This window comes from Anolis carolinensis, unplaced genomic scaffold (genome assembly GCF_035594765.1).
Source record: "Anolis carolinensis isolate JA03-04 unplaced genomic scaffold, rAnoCar3.1.pri scaffold_9, whole genome shotgun sequence".
In the NCBI taxonomy this organism is placed as follows: domain Eukaryota; kingdom Metazoa; phylum Chordata; class Lepidosauria; order Squamata; family Dactyloidae; genus Anolis; species Anolis carolinensis.
The window spans coordinates 28,199,171-28,218,975 of NW_026943820.1; the positions used below are offsets into that span (position 1 = coordinate 28,199,171).

Here is a 19,805-nt window from a genome sequence, read left to right on the forward strand (position 1 = left end):
CACATTTATCTATCTATATAATATATATGCCACATTTGTATATAATTTTTATACACACATATGTATATATGTCACCTTTATCTATATAATGTCATGTGTATATAATTATTATACATATATATATATATGCTGCATTTGTATATAATTTTTATACACACATGCGTATATATGCCACCTTTATCTATCTATAAAATGTGGCATGTGTATATAATTATTATACATATATATATATATATGCTGCATTTGTATATAATTTTATACACACATATGTATATATGCCACATTTATCTATCTATATAATGGGTCATGTGTATATAATTATTATACATATATATATGCTGCATTTGTATATAATTTTTATACACACATATGTATATATGCCACATTTATCTATCTATATAATGTGTCATGTGTATATAATTATTATACATATATATATGCTGCATTTGTATATAATTTTTATACACACATATGTATATATGCCACATTTATCTATCTATATAATGTGTCATGTGTATATAATTATTATACATATATATATGCTGCATTTGTATATAATTTTTACACACACATATGTATATATGCCACATTTATCTATCTATATAATGTGTCATGTGTATATAATTATTATACATATATATATGCTGTATTTGTATATAATTTTTATACACACATGTATATATGCCACATTTATCTATATATATAATGTGGCATGTGTATATAATTATATATATATATATATATATATATATATATATATATATATGCCACATTTATATATAATGTTTATACATACATATGTATATATGCCACATTTATCTATATATATAATGTGGCATGTGTATATAATTATTATACACACATGTATATATGCCATTTATCTATATATAAAAGACTAGCTGTGCCCGGCCACGTGTTGCTGTGGCAAAGTGGTGGTGGTCTTGGTTAAAAGTTGTTGTGGAATTTTTATTTGACGTTATTTGTATTTTTTCAATTAATTTTATTGTAACTTATCTTTTTTATTTATTATATTTTATTATTTTGTTGTATTATTTTTAGTTATTTTGTTATAGTATTTTATTGTATTAATTTTTTTAGTGTTTTTAATTATTTTAGTGTTTTTATTATTTTTTATTGTATTATTTGTATTTATTTTATTTTTTATTCTTTTATTAACACTGGGCTGAGTGGGTTGCTAGGAGACCAAGTGGGCGGAGCTTAGCCTTCTAAACTGGCAGCAATTGGATAAAAAACAATTCTTCCTCTCCCTGTAATTAGGACTTTATTTTTCTTTGCTTTTTGTTGTATGAACGTATAGGCATGGATGATGGGTTGTGTTGTCAAATTTCGAGGTTGGGGGGCCTGTCGTTTTGTTGTTTTGTGGGTCGCCATGATGCCATCACTCATTTATATATATAGATGTGACATGTATCTATCAATGTATCAATTATACACGTATAATTATATATATGTGTGTGTGTGTGTGTATAAAATTATAGATACATGTCACATAATTATATATATGTGTATAAAAATTTGGCATGTATATATTACATATATTTATATTACAAATATATATATACACACATATATATAAATATATATTATTATATGTTATATTATTTATATATTGCAAATCAAATATTATTTAAATATTAGATATAACAATATATTGTTCATATATTAGTGAATTATAACAATCTTAATTTTTTACATTTGATTTGTATTTGTGTCCATTCTTGTTCTGTATTATAGAGGTGTACAGATATTAAATTAGTATATTGTTTATATATTATATATTCTATAATTATTTATGCATTATATTATATATATATATATAAGTGAAGTAATATATTAACATTATCTATATCTATATATATCTATATATATATAAAAGAGTGATGGCATCACGGCGACTCACAAAACAACAAAACTACAGGCCCCCCAACCTCGAAATTTGACAACACAACCCATCATCCATGCCTCTAGGTTGATACAACAAAAAGAAAAGAAAAATAAAGTCCTAATTAGAGAGAGAGGAATAATTGCTTTTATCCAATTGCTGCCAGTTAGAAGGCTCTAAGCTCTGCCCACTTGGTCTCCTAGCAACCCACTCAGCCCAGTGTTAATAAAAGAATCTATGAATAAAAAATAAAATAAATACAAATAATACAATAAAAAACACTAAAAATATTAATACAATAAAATACTATAATAACAAAATAACTAAAAATAATACAACAAAATAATAAAATATAATAAATAAAAAAGATAAATTACAATAAAATTAATTTAAAAAATACAAATAACGTCAAATAAAAATACCACAACAACTTTTAACCAATACCACCACCACTTTGCCACAGCAACGCGTGGCCGGGCACAGCTAGTGTGTGTGTGTGTGTGTGTGTGTGTGTATATATATATATATATATATATATGCATCTTAGTAATAATTTGTATTTTAACAAATTATTACTGCTATTTTTGTTGTTGTTGTCGTTCCTATTTGCTGGTAAATAAAGTGCCCTTTCGACTCCAGAGGATCTCTGCTTGATCTTAATATCTTTTATTAGTTTTCAACACAATAATCCTCTCTACAACAATGGTGGGGTAATATTATTATTATTATATATTTTTTTGCCTCGTTTTACATTTTGTAAATATTGTGGCCTCAATGCAAATCCGCATTGACAACCGCCATGCACAAAAAATAAATACATTTCACCTTGTACAGAATAAAAGAAGAAGGAAAAACCCTTGAATCCCACCTTCGTCAGGAAAGTGCTTTTAAAAACTCAACCCCGCCCACCCCAAATTCCTTCCCTTACATTAATATAGATAGATCACTTTTAAATAATAATAATAATAATAAATTAAAAAAACTGCACATTTGGTTGCCAGTTGCTACAAGTGAATGGGGCGTGGGAGGAAAGAAGGGAGGAAATAATCCAGGATAAATATCATATATATATGTACATATATAGGTATTTATAGAGCTATCTCTTCCGGAAAGAAAAGGGTTTTGCAGCGATATAGTATCTACAATAAAAAGGAACTCTCGTCACAGCTTTTTCCACGTTCTTCTTCCAGATCCAGAAGTAAATAAACCTTTGGGATGAGAAGCGAGTGCAGATCCCAATGGAAAAAAGGTGCATTTTGGACTTCAGGTCCCATCATCCTCGGAGACGTGGCTTGGGGACTTATGGGAACTCAAGTCCATAAGGGTTTGGGGGGGATTCTGGGACTTGCAACCCCGACATATAAATATATATAAATGCATCAATTCACACAAGTGTTGCAAACATATTAATAATAATAATAATAATAATAATAATAATAATAATAATAATAATAATTGGGAAGTGTCCGATGTGTGATCCAATACAACAGCCAGCAGAGTGTATGCTGTGGACTCATCTTGTTGTGTTTCTAATAATAATAATAATAATAATAATAATAATAATAATAATAATAATAATAATACAACAGCCAGCAGAGTGTCTGCTGTGGACTCATCTTGTTGTGTTTCTAATAATAATAATAATAATAATAATAATAATAATAATAATAATAATAATAATAATAATTGGGAAGTGTCCGATGTGTGATCCAATACAACAGCCAGCAGAGTGTCTGCTGTGGACTCATCTTGTTGTGTTTCTAATAATAATAATAATAATAATAATAATAATAATAATAATAATAATTGGGAAGTGTCCAACATGTGATCCAATACAACAGCCAGCAGAGTGTTTGCTGTGGACTCATCTTATTGTTTCAAATAATAATAATAATAATAATAATAATAATAATAATAATAATAATAATAATAATAATAATAAAACAGCCAGCAGAGTATATGCTGTGGACTCATCTTGTTGTGTTTCTAATAATAATAATAATAATAATAATAATAATAATAATAATAATACAACAGCCAGCAGAGTGTCTGCTGTGGACTCCTTGTTGTGTTTCTAATAATAATAATAATAATAATAATTATTATTATTATTATTATTTCCCTTTTGACATGATCCTTGCCCTCTTTCCCTCGAATTGTCCACTAGAGATATCGAGATTTAATAGTTTAATTTGCTTAAAAGGGCCATCAAGAAGCTGGAAAAGGGCCCTCTTGTATTATTATTATTATTATTATTATTATTATTATTATTATTAATCACACAGTCCTAGACACTTGGGAAGTGTTCGACTTGTGATTTTGTGATACGAAATCCAGCATATCTATCTTGTTTGCTGTGTCATACAATAATAATAATAATAATAATAATAATAATAATAATAATAATAATAATAATATATGCAACAAAATGAATGAAAAGACAAGAGGAGCCAATGACTGCTCTTGGACCCAAAGAAGCTCTATCCCATTGTTGACATAAATAAGAAGCATTTTGTCCCATAATTATCCAGGTGACGTGTTTTTCTGCTTGTGTTTTTTGGGTTCCTGCCTTTTGTTTACAGATTACAATTCCAAGTGCTTTGGTTAAATGGGATTGGTCTTTTCCTTTGAATGCCCAGCATCAGCATGGATGGCTGGACTGACAGATGAGTGGACAGACGGATGGACAGATGGACAGACACAGGAATAATTAAAGGATACACGAATAGGGTTGTTGAATGTTTTCCGGGATATATGGCCATGTTCCAGAAGTATTCTCTCCTGACGTTTCATCCCCCAGGCCAGGATGTGAGGCTGGGAAGGCCATTTAATGCTAATCAAGGTGATTAACTACATTTGCACTGGCCTTCAACAGGCCAGAGTTCTTTCCCAAACTTCCACAGATATATAAACCTTCTTTGCTTAGTTTCTTCATACACCTCACCACCTCTGAGGATGCCTGACATAGATGTGGGCGAAACGTCAGGAGAGAATGCTTCTGGAACATGGCCATACAGCCCGGAAAACATACAACAACCCTGTGATCCCGGCCATGAAAGCCTTCGACAACACGCTGATACATGAATAGATTGATTGACTGTTAGGAGCCAGCCGCAATAAATCACTACTGACCAAGAGGTCGTGAGATCAAAGCCCTGATCAGAGTGAGCTCCTGACCATTAATAGCCTAGCTTGCTGTTGACCTAAGCAGCTCAAAAGACAGTTGCATCTGTCAAGTAGGAAATTTAGGTACCGCTTTATATGGGGAGGCTAATTTAACTAATTTACGACACCATTAAAAACTTCCAGCAGAGTGCGGAAAGGAATGAGGAAGTACTACCATCAAGGACTCGGTGTCACAAGTGGACGGTGAAGCGGCCGGAATCGAGCATACCCTCATGAAGCCGGAAGCTGGAAAATGTTAAATTGCCTCTGTGTCTGTCTATATATATATATATATGTATCGTACGTCTAATGGCATTGAATGTTTGGCATCTATATGTGTGTTGTGATCTGCCCTGAGAAAGAAGGGCGGAATATAAATACTGTAAGGAAATAAAATAAAATAAATACAGGGAAGTAGGAATGAAGGAGGGAGAAAAGAAAGAAGGAAAGAAGGAAGAAAGCAAAGAAGGAAAGAAGGATATATGGATGGAAAGAAGGAAGGAGGGAAGGAAGGAAGAGCGGAAGGAAAGAAGGATGGAAGGAAGGAAGGAAGGAAGGAAGGAAGGAAGGAAGGAAGGAAGGAAGGAAAGAAAGAAAGAAAGAAAGAAAGAAAGAAAGAAAAGAAAGAAAGAAAGAAAGAAAGAAAGAAAGAAAGAAAGGAAGGAGAGAAAGATGAAGAATGGATGGATGGATGGATGGATGGATGGATAGAAAGAAGAAATAGCAGAAGGAAAGAAGGATGGAAGGAAGGATGGATGTATGGAAGGAAAGAAGGAAAGAAGGAGGGAGGGAGGGAGGGAGGGAAGAAAGGAAGGAAGGAAGGAAGGAAGAAGGAAAGAAAGAAAGAAAGAAAGAAAGAAAGAAAGAAAGAAAGAAAGAAAAAAGAGAAAGATGAAGGATGGATGGATGGATGGATGGATAGAAAGAAGAAATAGCAGAAGGAAAGAAGGATGGAAGGAAGGATGGATGTATGGAAGGAAAGAAGGAAAGAAGGAAGGAAGGAAGGAAGGAAGGAAGGAAGGAAGGAAGGAAAGAAAGAAAGAAAGAAAGAAAGAAAGAAAGAAAGAAAGAAAAAAGAGAAAGATGAAGGATGGATGGATGGATGGATGGATAGAAAGAAGAAATAGCGGAAGGAAAGAAGGATGGAAGGAAGGATGGATGTATGGAAGGAAAGAAGGAAAGAAGGAGGGAGGGAAGAAAGGAAGGAAGGAAGGAAGGAAGGAAGGAAGGAAGGAAGGAAGGAAGGAAGGAAGGAAGGAAGGAAAGAAAGAAAGAAAGAAAGAAAAGAAAGAAAGAAAGAAAGAAAGAAAGAAAGAAAGAAGAAGAAAGAAAGAAAGAAAGATGGATGAAGAATGGATGGATGGATGGATGGATAGAAAGAAGAAAAGAGCGGAAGGAAAGAAGGACAGAAGGATGGATGTCTGGAAGGAAGGAAGGAAGGAAGGAAGGAAGGAAGGAAGGAATAAAAGAAGGAAGGAAGGAAGGAAGGAAGGAAGGAAGGAAGGAAGGAAGGAAGGAAGGAAAGAAGGAAGGAAAGAAGGAAGGAAGGAAGGAAGGAAGGAAGGAAGGAAGGAAGGAAGGAAGGAAGGAAGGAAGGAAGGGAAGGAAGGAAGGAAGGAAGGAAGGAAGGAAGGAAGGAAGGAAGGAAGGAAGGGAAGGAAGGAAGGAAAGAAGGAAGGAAGGAAGGAAGGAAGGAAGGAAAGAAGGAAGGAAGGAAGGAAGGAAGGAAAGAAAGAAGGAAGGAAGGAAGGAAGGAGGTCAGCAGCACGTGAAGCTTCAGGGGACGGATTCAGCTGGCGAGAGCGACTTGAGTGGGTGCTGGAGAAGACGGTGCAAAGGATGGACGGATGGACGGATGGACGGACGGACGGGACGGGCGGAGAGCCTTTGTTGGCCGGTCCCTCCTCAGCAGGAGACCTCCATGGTGTGGTTGACCTGGCCCATGTCCTGGCTGCTCTCGGAGTGGGTGCAGGCGCGGGGCCGTGGGGCGCCGTCCACGGAGCTGGCGCTGGTCAGGGAGGCCGTGCGGGAGCGGGCCAGGCGCGTCATGCTGGCCGAGGGCACTGCGGGCGGACAGAGAGACAGACAGAGAGAGGGACGTCAACAGGAGCCACGGCCGGGCCCAACGGAAGGCGAGCCAAGCGCCACAGAGACAAGCAAAGCGCCCACAAAGCCCGTGGTGGAAGGAGGGCTCCCGCACCCCCTTGCGCACGGCACAGACACACACGCGGCACAGGCACAAGGCTCTCCAGCACCAGAGAGAGGCATCCCGATGGCAGCCACGGGCAGCAAGGAGGACGGAAGGCACCTGCCTGCCCAGGGGAAATCCAGTCCTACCCCAATAATAATAATAATAAGCTGACGAAACCATGGATCATATCCTCAGCTGCTGTAAGAAAAATCGCACAGACAGACTACAAACAGAGGCACAACTGTGTGGCCCAAGACCTGGCTCTTGCTCATGAATGGGACCCTGAAGAAGGAGACAGAAGGCCTGATCCTTGCAGCCCAGGAGCAAGACATCAGGACAAAGGCAATTAATAATAATAATAATAATAATAATAATAATAATAATAATAAAAGACCTGGCTCTGGCTCACGAATGGGACCCTGAAGAAGGAGACAGAAGGCCTGATCCTTGCAGCCCAGGAGCAAGACATCAGGACAAAGGCAATTCAGGCCAAGATCAAAAAATCAGCTGATGACCCAAAATGCAGACTGTGCAAGGAAACCGATGAAACCATGGATCATATCCTCAGCTGCTGTAAGAAAATCGCACAGACAGACTACAAACAGAGGCACAACTAGGTGGCCCAAAGGATCCATTGGAACTTATGCCTCAAGTACCACCTCCCAGCAGAAAAGAACTGGTGGGATCACAAACCTGCAAAAGTATTGGGAAATGAGCACGCAAAGATACTGTGGGACTTCCGAATCCAGACTGACAAAGTTCTGGAACACAACACACCAGACATCACAGTTGTGGAAAAGAAAAAGGTTTGGATCATTGATGTCGCCATCCCAGGTGACAGTCGTATTGATGAAAAACAACAGGAAAAACTCAGCCGCTCTCAGGACCTCAAGAAACTGGCAGAAACCAGTGCAGGTGGTCCCGGTGGTGATGGGCACATTGGGTGCCATGCCAAAAGATCTCAGTTGGCATTTGGAAACAATAGACATTGCTGTGTCATAAAATAATAATAATAATAATAGGAACAATATTATGTAATATATAATAATAGGAGAAGCAATCACTTTGAAGGCACCCCAAAGGCCATCTAGTCCAACCCTTTTCTGCCAAGCAGGAGAAGCAACATCAAAGCCCACCTGACAGACGGTCATCCAGCCTTTGTAATAATAATAATAATAATAATAATAATAATAATAATAATAATAATAGCAATATTATATTAATAACAACAACAAGAATAGGGGAATTCTTGTTGCACCCCCAAAGGCCATCTAGTCAATCCCTTTTCTGCCAAGCAGGAGAAGCATCATCAAAACACTCCCAACAGATGGCCACCCAGCCTCGGTTTAAAAGCATCCAAATAAGGATCTTCCTGAGGCAGAGAGTCCCACTGTTGAACAGCTGTAAGACGTTCTCAATGTTCAATGGAGTCTCTTTCCCTGTCACTTGAACCCATCAAAGCACCCCCAACAGATGGCCACTCATCCTCAGTTTAAAATCATCCAAAGAAGGAGCTTCCTGAGGCAGAGAGTTCCACTGTTGAACAGCTGTAAGACGTTCTTAATGTTCAATGGAGTCTCTTTCCCTGTCACTTGAACCCATGGCTCCATTGAGTCCTCGGTCCCCTTCCCATGGATTTCAACCGGCGGGAAGCGTGTGCCACGGAGCAGCCATACGTGTAAGAGCGGCGCATGGGCCATGCATTGGCAGAAGCATGAGCATGGGCAGGTGGGGAGGAGGGTACCTGATCCTCCGCTCAGCCTGCGGTCCTTCAGGTAGGCAACTGGGGGAGAGACACACAGTGAGGGGCCGGGAGTGAGGTGAGACCCCTCCCCAGGGATTGAGACCCCAGCCACGGAATAGGGACAAAGCACAGGGCGGGTGGGCCGGAGAGAGAAAGACAAGGACAAAGCCGCTTTGAGTCTCCTTCGGGAGAGAAAAAGCGGGGCATCAATAACAACAACAACAACAATAATAATCTATATATATATAAATATAATGTGTGTTTTCCCCCATGGAGTAAACAACAAAACCACTGAACCAAATCACACCAAATTTGGCCACAAAAGACATAGTCATTTGTAATGAAGTACGGATTTTTGCTTTACAGATATTATGTTTAATTGTGGGTTTGTGTTTTTAAAAGTATTACAGTTATAGCTTCTCTGCACTCAGAGGCTGGTTGCCATGGAAAAGTAGGCGGAGCCAACTGCCGTTTTGAAGAAGTGCAGAGTTTTAAAAAGACAGTCAGTCTGTGCCCTGAGGAGGTACAGAGAAGACTTGATCCTAGGTTGAGGGATCAAGGGAGACTCAATTGGTCATTTTGAGTCGGATTAAAATAAGTTTGGTGACTTATTTAATGTAGTCTGTGTCCTAGTATTAGCGTATTGTTTATTGCTTGTTGTTTATACTGTTTTAATTGTTTTTAATTTGCCTTTTGTTTTGTATTGTTATATTGTGTGTTGAGGCCTTGGCCTTTGTAAGCCGCATCGAGTCCTTCGGGAGATGCTAGTTTAATAATAATAATAATAATAATAGTAAGGAACAGAGGATCTGTGATCACATATCACAGGGGTGACTGTGGTTTTAAAGTAGCTGAGAAAGAAGTTCTAACTACTTTAAGTAAAATAAGTGACACTTTAGAGAGTTTGAATCATCTTATTCTAGCATTGTAACTGTTAATAAAAATACCTCCAAGGAGAAACTATATTGTAACCACTAAGCTTTGTGCCTGAATAAACTTGTTCTTGTTTTTCCAACATCGAAGCCTCTGTCAAATATATATATATATATATATATATATATATATATTATAAGCCAAGTTACGTTACCATCTAAAGGGAATAGGAAGAAGAAAGGAAAGAAAGTAAAAGGTCTCCTCTCTGAGTCTTTGGTGGCTGTATCTTTACAAAGTGGTGGCAGCGTTATTAATTCTTTATATTTAGTGGCAGAGGTGGGATAAAAAGATTCCCACCTGCCAAAAAGAACTTTAGACGTTCATAGCAATCCTTTACATCAGGGGTCCCCAAACTTTTGAAGCCGAGGGCCGGTCCACAATCCTTCAGACTGTTGAGGGGCAGGATTATCATTTGAAAAAAAATACAAACAAATTCCTAAGCATACTGCACATGTCTTATTTGTAGTGCAACAACAACAACAACGAAAGAATACAATATTTAAAAATGAAAACAATTTTAACCAACATAAACCTATTAGGATTTCAATGGAAAGTGTGGGCCTGCTACTGGCTAATGAGATAGTCAAGTTAATTAGGATTGTTGTTGTTGTTGTTGTGTTCCTTCAAGTCATGTCAGACTTTGGCCAAGCCTAAGTCTAAAATTAATTATTTATTTACTGCATTTATTTACTACATTTACATCCCACCCTTCTCACCCCGAAGGGAACTCAGAGCAGCTGTATATACATACAATATATTATATTATTAGCATAACACAATATTAGTATTATATATTACTATCTTGAACTATACCACTATACTATTATATAATATGTAATATATACCATATTATTAATATTATTATATGGTATTATTATTAGTATTATATTGTATAATGTAAGATTATTATCAATATTATATGTATATACAATATATTATATTATTAAAACTGATATAAAAATATTATATTATAAAACTGAGGGCGGGGGCCAGGTAAATGACCTTGGAGGGCCGCATCCGGCCCCCGGGCCTTAGTTTGGGGACCCCTGCTTTACATCATCCAAATTAGGTCTTTCAATCTAAAAACCCTAGAAAAATAAAGGACGAGGAAGAGCCATTATCCCTCCGGCTGCCAGTCAGAAGGGTAGGCCCCGCCCCCTTTGGGCCCCGCCCCCTTTGTCTCCTAGCAACCCCCTCTGCCACAATGGCGCTGAGGGACAGCCAAGGTTCAGTTAGGCCTCTTCCACACTGCCTATAAAATACAGATTATCTGATTTGAACTGGATTATATGGCAGTGTAGACTCAAGGCCCTTCCAGACAACTATATAACCCAGAATGCCAAGGCAGATAATCCAAAGTATCTGCTTTGAACTGGATTATCTTGAGTCCACACTGACATATAATCCAGGTCATATAGTCCAACTACCACCAATTCCTCAATACTTTATTTCCCATACCACTACACTTCGCCACAGCAACACGTGGCCGGGCACAGCGAATAATAATAATAATAATAATAATAATAATAATAATAATAATAATAATAATATTTCCTTGTTTTTCTGATATGGGTCCTAAAAACCCCCAAATACTTACTGTATCCCATGCCTTGGAGGAAGTACTTGAAGGCTTCGGTCAGTTTTCCAGGCTGATCAAGAGAGAGAGAAAAAGAGGATGAAATGCATTTATTTATTACCCACCTCTTGTTGTTGTTGTTGTTGTTGTTGTTGTTGTTGTTGTTGTTGTTGTTGTTGTATCAAGAACAGACTCACCTGTGTGACTTGGGGGAGCCCTCCTGAATCAGCCATCTGCAGAAAAAAGGAGCACAAAGAGTCAGGAACTTCTATCACAAACATACACAAAATTGCCCTGAAATAGGCAATTGCATTGTTTTTAAATTGTGTTGTCTAATGTCTAAATTGTTATTTTATGATTTCATAGATTTTATGTGATTATATTGGGCTTGTTACCCGTGTGAGCCACCCCGAGTCCCCTGCTAGGGAGACAAAATAAATTTATTATTATTATCATTATTTTATTATGACACAGCAAACAAAGTAAAGAACTGGTGGGATCAGAAACCCGCCAAAGTCTTGGAAAATGAGCACGCAAAGATACTGTGGGACTTCCGAATCCAGACTGACAAAGTTCTGGAACACAACACACCAGACATCACAGTTGTGGAAAAGAAAAAGGTTTGGATCATTGATGTCGCCATCCCAGGTGACAGTCGCATTGACGAAAAACAACAGGAAAAACTCAGCCGCTCTCAGGACCTCAAGATTGAACTTCAAAGACTCTGGCATAAACCAGTGCAGGTGGTCCCGGTGGTGATGGGCACACTGGGTGCCGTGCCAAAAGATCTCAGCCGGCATTTGGAAACAATAGACATTGACAAAATCACGATCTGCCAACTGCAAAAGGCCACCCGACTGGGATCTGCACACATCATCAGAAAATACATCAGACAGTCCTAGACACTTGGGAAGTGTTCGACTTGTGATTTTGTGATGCGAAATCCAGCATGTCTATCTTGTTTGCTGTGTCATAATAAAATAAAATAAAATAAAATAATAATAATAATAATAATAATAATAATAATAATAATAATAATAATACATCACACAGTCCTAGACACTTGGGAAGTGTCCGACTTGTGATTTTGTGATACGAAATCCAGCAAATACAACTCGTTTGCTGTGTCATACTATGTCTTTGTGTCAATAATAATAATAATAATAATAATAATAATAATAATAATAATAATAAAACATCACACAGTCCTAAACACTTGGGAAGTGTCCAACTTGTGATTTTGTGATACGAAATCCAGCATATCTATCTTGTTTGCTGTGTCATAATAAAATAATAATAATAATAATAATAATAATAATAATAATAATAATAATAATAATACATCACACAGTCCTAGACACTTGGGAAGTGTTCGACTTGTGATTTTGTGATACGAAATCCAGCATGTCTGTCTTGTTTGCTGTGTCATAATAAAATAATAATAATAATAATAATAATAATAATAATAATAATACATCACACAGTCCTAGACACTTGGGAAGTGTCCGACTTGTGATTTTGTGATACGAAATCCAGCATGTCTATCTTGTTTGCTGTGTCATAATATAATAATAATAATAATAATAATAATAATAATAATAATAATAATAATAATAATAATAATAAGGGAAGGGGCACCTCTACATCTTACCTTCAGGAACGTGGTGGTGGTGGGGTCCAGTTTGGAGTTGCATTCGACCTGCAAACAGCAAAGGAATACATTTCAGAGTTGGACGCATGCGCTTGCATGAGCTTTGCTGGGCTCACAGCGGTTGGGACTTCTGGGCGTTGCAGTCGGGACTCACCACGCCATCTTCGCCCGGCGCGTTGTCTCCCACCACCAGCATCACGGGGCACCTGCAGCCCCAAGCAGAGAAAAGGACGGAGTCAGGAGGGGACTCCAGAGCCCATCGCTCCCCACTTTGGGCCTCGAAGCCCAGCCCACAGGCACCTACCGGAGCGTTTTGGCATTGGGGACGCTGCCGGGCCGGTTGATGTCCAGGTCCCTGCGGCTGAAAGAAGGCAGGGATTAAAGCAGAGTGGATGCTAGTACTTATTATTATAATTATAATAATTATAATCAGAGCCGGCCCTAAGTATTTTTCAAGTGTAGGCGAACAGAATTTTGGCGCTCCCCCCAAACCAATCACTGAAAAATAAAAGCGTTGGACAAGCGAAAATGTTGAATAATAAGGAGGGATTAAGGAAAAGCCTATTAAACATCAAATTACATTAAGATTTTACAAATCAAGCACCAAAACATCATTTTTTTTACAACAAACCAACCTAAAAAGCAGTCTCGACTGTGCCCCCGTATGTTTTGCGCCCAAAGCGACCGCTTAATTCGCCTCATTGTTGGACCGGCTCTGATTCAGAGTTATCTTCTTCTGTTTTTGTCAACCTAATACAAGGGCTATCCAGAAAGTAGGCTACGTTTTGGATTTTTAAAAGGACAAATAATTATATTACTATTAACTCTAATGAAGTATATAGATTGCCTGGAATCCTATTAGAGCCTCCTTCCTTCTCTTGAGGTTTTTAAAACAGGGGCTGGATGGTCATCTGTTGGGAGGGATCAGAGGGTGTCTCCCTGCCTGGCAGAAAGAACAGGGATGGACAAGATGGCCTTTAGGGGTCCCTTCCCACTCTAGGATTCTATTATTATTCATTATTATTATTATTATTATTATTAAGCAGACGCTAGATGGCCATCTGTCAGGATGGATCAGATTGTGCCTTTCCTCACCGGTAGAAAAAACAGGGATGGACTAGATGGCTTTTGGGGGTCCCTTCCCACTCTAGGATTATTATTATTATTATTATTATTATTATTAAGCAGAGGCTGGATGGCCATCTATCAGGATGGATCAGATTGTGCCTTTCCTCACTGGTAGAAAAAAACAGGGATGGACTAGATGGCTTTTGGGGGGTCCCTTCCTACTCTAGGATTATTATTATTATTATTATTATTATTATTATTATTATTATTATTAAGCAGAGGCTGGATGGCCATCTGTCGGGATGGATCAGATTGTGCCTTTCCTCACCGGTAGAAAAAACAGGGATGGACTAGATGGCTTTTGGGGGTCCCTTCCTACTCTAGGATTATTATTATTATTATTATTATTATTATTATTATTATTAAGCAGAGGCTGGATGGCCATCTATCAGGATGGATCAGATTGTGCCTTTCCTCACTGGTAGAAAAAAACAGGGATGGACTGGATAACCTTTGGAGTCACCACTCTAAGATTCTATTATTATTATTATTATTATTATTATTATTATTATTATTATTATTATTATTATTATTATTTGAAACACAACAAGATGAGTCCACACAACACAACAAACAAGATGGCTGTTGTATTGGATCACACATTATTATTATTATTATTATTATTATTATTATTATTATTATTATTATTATACAGAGGCTGGATGGCCATCTGTTGGGAAGGATCGAAGGGTGTTTCCCTGCCTGGTAGGAAAAATAGATGGACTGGATGGCCTTTGGGGATACCTTCCCATTCTATGATTCTATGATATATCTATCTATCTATCTAGTATCTATCTATCTATCTATCTATCCTGTTTTTTGTATCTTAAAAAAGACACCCAGATGAAGCTCACAACAAACAAAAAAACACAATACAATAAAATGCATTGTTTTGTGTCAGTTGTGCTCTTAAATAACTTACAAAGAGCCACATTGGGTGAGAGCAAAGGCCTCTTAAGGGCAACCTATTGACAGGCGGAAGCTTGTAATAAATAATAATAATAATAATAATAATAATAATAATAATAATAATAATAATAGTTTTATTTCTTACAGCAACCCGATTGGCAGGCAGTTCCTTGCCCACCTCCCCTCGAGGCAGGTTACAGCATAGTTAGAAGACACAAACATTTGCAAAGGTGCCAATGAGAAGCCAACCGCAGCCCAGCCTTATTCTTACTGGGGTCCCATAAAATATATATACATCCACTAATACGGCCACTACTATTACTTGCCATTCATGGAACATCTACCATGTGTTTATCCAGCCCCCTTTGAAAGCTATCCAGGTTGAAGGATATTCAAATCTATATATATAAAAGAGTGATGGCATCACGGCGACCCATAAAACAACAAAACTACAGGCTCCCCAACCTTGAAATTTGACAACACAACCCATCATCCACGCCTCTAGGTTGATACAACAAAAAGAAAAGAAAAATAAAGTCCTAATTAGAGAGAGAGAGGAATAATTGCTTTTATCCAATTGCTGCCAGTTAGAAGGCTAAGCTCCTCCAACTTGGTCTCCTCGCAACCCAATAAAAAATAATAAAAAACACTAAAAATTAATACAATAAAATACTATAATAACAGAAAATAATTAAAAATAATACAAGAAAATAATAAAATAAATAAAAATATAACTTACAAGAAAATTAATAAAAAAACGCAAATAACGTCAAATAAAAATTACACAACAATTTTTAACCAATACCACCACCACTTTGCCACAGCAACGCGTGGCCGGGCACAGCTAGTCTATATATATAAAAGAGTGATGGCATCACGGCAGCGGACAAAACAACAAAAGTAAACACCCCACAACCTCAAAAATTGACAGCACAACCCCTCATCCATGCCTCTAGGTTGATACAACAAAAAGAAAAGACAAATAAAGTCCTAATTAGAGGGAGAGGAATAATTGTTTTTATCCAATTGCTGCCAGTTAGAAGGCTAAGCTCCGCCCACTTGGTCTCCTAGCAACCCACTCACCCCAGGGGACCCTTTACTTTAACTACACCAATTCCTCAATACTTTATTTCCCATACCATCATACTTCGCCACAGCAACGCGTGGCCGGGCACAGCTAGTATTATATATATGTGTGTGTATATATATATACTAGCTGTGCCCGGCCACGCGTTGCTGTGGCATTGTCTGGTGGTGTTGGTGAGAAATTTGAGTTAGTGGTGGTATTGAATGTCTGTTGTATGGTTGTCTTTATGTTTAGTATGTACAGTAGAGTCAGGCCTCTCTGAGTATACAGCTATCCTTTTTCTATGTGTAAAAGATAAGCAAACACTCTAAAGGTTCCAATCATAAAAAGAGATGTGACATGTCAGGGCCACAGAAATAGTCAGGCCTCTCTGAGTATAGAGCTATCTTCTTTCTATGTGAAAAAGATAAGCAAACACTCTAAAGGTTCCAAACATAAAAAGAGATGTGACATGTCAGGGCCACAGAAATAGTCAGGCCTTTCTGAGTATACAGCCATCTTCTTTCTATGTGAAAAAGATAAGCAAACACTCTAAAGGTTCCAAACATAAAAAGAGATGTGAAATGTAAGGGCCACAGAAATAGTCAGGCCTCTGCAAACCTTAGGATTGTATGATGTTGTTGTTGTTGTTGTTGTTGTTGTTGTTGTTGTTATTATTATTATTATTATTATTATTATTATTATTATTATTATTGAGAGGCTGGGTGGCCATCTGTTGGGAGTGCTTGGATTGTGTCCTGCATGGCAGATCGTGGGAGTTGTTCGCTGGCCCTGATTGTTTAGTGTCTGGCATTCCCGTGTTTTAAGAGTGTTGTTTTTTATTTGGTGTTGTGATTTTAAGCTTGTTAAAATATTAGGAGAGAGATTGTGTTGATTGTCATGGTTCATAGCATATATTTAAAATATAGAGTATTAAAATGGGTTGGATATTGTAGAAGGTTGGAGTGGAGATAAATGATTCGGATGATGGGCGGGCGCTAGGACCCAGGGGACAGCTTTTTCCCATTGCCTGCCTTCCCTGTTGCCGGCGGCCATGAGGGCTTCTCTTTTCCCTCCCGGCATGGCTCCCGATGGGGCGTTGTGGGTTCTCTCCATGTGGAGGTGCGTGAAGTGATTTTGTGTTGTTTCAACCTTAAGGCGTGGATGATGGGTTGTGTTGTCCAATGTCGAGGTTGGGGGGCCCGTAGTTTAGTTGCTTTGCTCGGTGCCGCGATTCCATCACTCTTTTATATATATAGATTTATCTCAAGTGGCGGTGAGTTCCGCAGGCTCACCTGTTGTACATGTTCCAGAAGAGCTGGAGGTTGAACTGGTTGACCATGCTCCCGATCTGCTGGCGGTAGCTTTGCACCAGCTCCGTGTTGCTGACCAGCTCCTCCTGGGGGTCAGCAAAAGGGGACAGGCTTCAGACCAGGGGATGCTGGGAGTTGTAGTTCGAAAATAGTCATGCTCCCAATACTGGGATATAGCTATGACTTTGGAGCAGATTTGGAGCCTGCTCTGGAGCCCATAGACACAGTTGCAAACAACATACATCACAGGAGGTTGGGTGCATGTGCCAGTCCTCCATCCAGTGTGTCTACACTGTAGATTTAATGCAGTTTGACATCACTATCACTGCGACGGCTGATTTTATTGAATCCTTGCATAGTTCTTGGGCAGGAAAGGCAACTCCCATGTGCCATGGTGGTTGAAGTGGCGTCAAAGTGCATTATCTCTATAGCGAAGACGCAGCTCTGAGATGCCATTGCAGAGAGAATAATGGGATATGAATAACCAAAAACATAATTGTAAACAAACATGACATAAACAGGTGCCTTTGTGGAGAGAAAAAGTGTGGTATATATAAATACAAACAAACATAACAGAAATATAATTGTAAACAAACATAACATAAACATAAACATACAGTTTTGCAGAGAGAAAAAGTAGGGTATAAAGATAAACATAAGCATAGACAAACATAAATATAAACAAAAACATAATTGTGAACAAACATAACACAAACATAAACATACAGTTTTGCAGAGAGAAAAAGTAGGGTATAAAGATAAACATAAGCATAGACAAACATAAACAAAAATATAATTGTGAACAAACATAACAAAAACATTAAAATTAACAGACACCTTTGTGGAGAAAAACATAACAATAAAATAATGATGATGATTATGAGGATGATGATGATGATAATGATGATGACGTCTTACCTGGCTGAAGAGGTGGGAGAGAACGGTGTCTGGGAGGGTGCTGGTCAAGCCAGAGAGCTGAAAAGTGGAAAGATATTATGATTAATTATTTTTTGGGATAATTATTAATTAATTATCCCAAAAATCATCAGAGTTTTTTTTAAATCCCAAACTCTGGAAGCCAAGGAGATCTTTTCACAACACATTTAACTGATCATGTCATCTTGCTGGGTGAGCAAGTGCCACACGGAAATGAAGTGCGAGTTTGGTTTAGTAGTCAGAACTTCTGAGCATGTGCAAAGTTCAGTGGACTTTTCTCTTCCTTTTGGCTGGTATTTCCCCCTTCAAGGCCCTCTTTCTTTCTCTCTCTCTCTTTCTTGCAGGTCTTCAAGCCCTATTTGAACTTTCTCCAGCCCTGTTCTTAACTAGGAGTCGTTTTTAAGTCAGATATTTGTAAGTTGGGAACTGCCTGTATATGCATGTATATGAGATAGGTTTGGAAGGGACCCCCAAAGGCCATCCAGTCCAGCCAAAGCGTCACCTTAGTGGCTGCCCAGTCGATCCATCCTTTGCCGTTGGGGTCGACGTTGACCAGGACGAGGCCCTCCACCAGGTCCGGGAAGATCAGCTGCAGACAAAGAAAGCAAACAATACAAAAAGAGCTTCCCTAAAACTTGTACCTTGAGACTGCCATGGGAGTCCATGCATTAGTCACATCCCGTTTGGACCACTGCAACGCTCTCTATTATTACTTTATTATGACACAGCAAACAAGATAGACATGCTGGATTTCATATCACAAAATCCCAAGTCGAACCCTTCCCAAGCGTTTAGGACTGTGTGATGTATTTTCGGATGATGCGTGCAGATCCCAGTAGGGTGGCCTTTTGCAGCTGGCAGATTGTGATTTTGTCAATGTCTATTGTTTCCAAATACCGGCTGAGATCTTTTGGCACAGCACCCAGTGTGCCCATCACCACTGGGACCACCTGCACTGGTTTCTGCCAGAGTCTTTGCAGTTCAATCTTGAGGTCCTGATAGCGGCTGAGTTTTTCCTGTTGTTTTTCTTCAATGCGACTGTCACCTGGGATGGCAACATCAATGATCCAAACCTTGTTCTTTTCCACAACTGTGATGTCTGGTGTGTTGTGTTCCAGAACTTTGTCAGTCTGGATTCGGAAGTCCCACAGTATCTTTGCGTGCTCATTTTCCACAACCTTTGCAGGTTTGTGATCCCACCAGTTCTTAACTGCAGGGAGGTGATACTTGAGGCATAGGTTCCAATGAATCATTTGGGCCACATAGTTGTGCCTCTGTTTGTAGTCTGTC

At 38.3% G+C, this 19,805-nt stretch overlaps 1 protein-coding gene across 5 annotated transcripts in view; it reads right to left on the reverse strand.

Moving 5' to 3' along the window:
* Positions 1 to 2,548: 2,548 nt before the first annotated feature.
* The window catches only part of ndrg4 (NDRG family member 4), a 48,006-nt gene continuing 30,749 nt past the window's right edge, over positions 2,549 to 19,805 (reverse strand). For 3 of the 5 annotated variants that reach the window (XM_062961996.1, XM_062961994.1, XM_062961992.1), the window contains 10 exons: positions 19,018 to 19,104; positions 18,498 to 18,554; positions 17,562 to 17,665; positions 13,468 to 13,524; positions 13,318 to 13,369; positions 13,164 to 13,211; positions 11,710 to 11,745; positions 11,534 to 11,585; positions 9,004 to 9,042; positions 2,549 to 7,131 (listed from right to left, as the gene is read on the reverse strand). In XM_062961996.1, the coding sequence (XP_062818066.1) occupies positions 6,974 to 7,131; positions 9,004 to 9,042; positions 11,534 to 11,585; positions 11,710 to 11,745; positions 13,164 to 13,211; positions 13,318 to 13,369; positions 13,468 to 13,524; positions 17,562 to 17,665; positions 18,498 to 18,554; positions 19,018 to 19,104 (690 nt within the window). In that variant the 3' untranslated portion in view covers positions 2,549 to 6,973. The remainder of the gene's footprint in view (positions 7,132 to 9,003; positions 9,043 to 11,533; positions 11,586 to 11,709; positions 11,746 to 13,163; positions 13,212 to 13,317; positions 13,370 to 13,467; positions 13,525 to 17,561; positions 17,666 to 18,497; positions 18,555 to 19,017; positions 19,105 to 19,805) is intronic. The other 2 variants (XM_062961995.1, XM_062961993.1) reach the window with 1 other exon arrangement.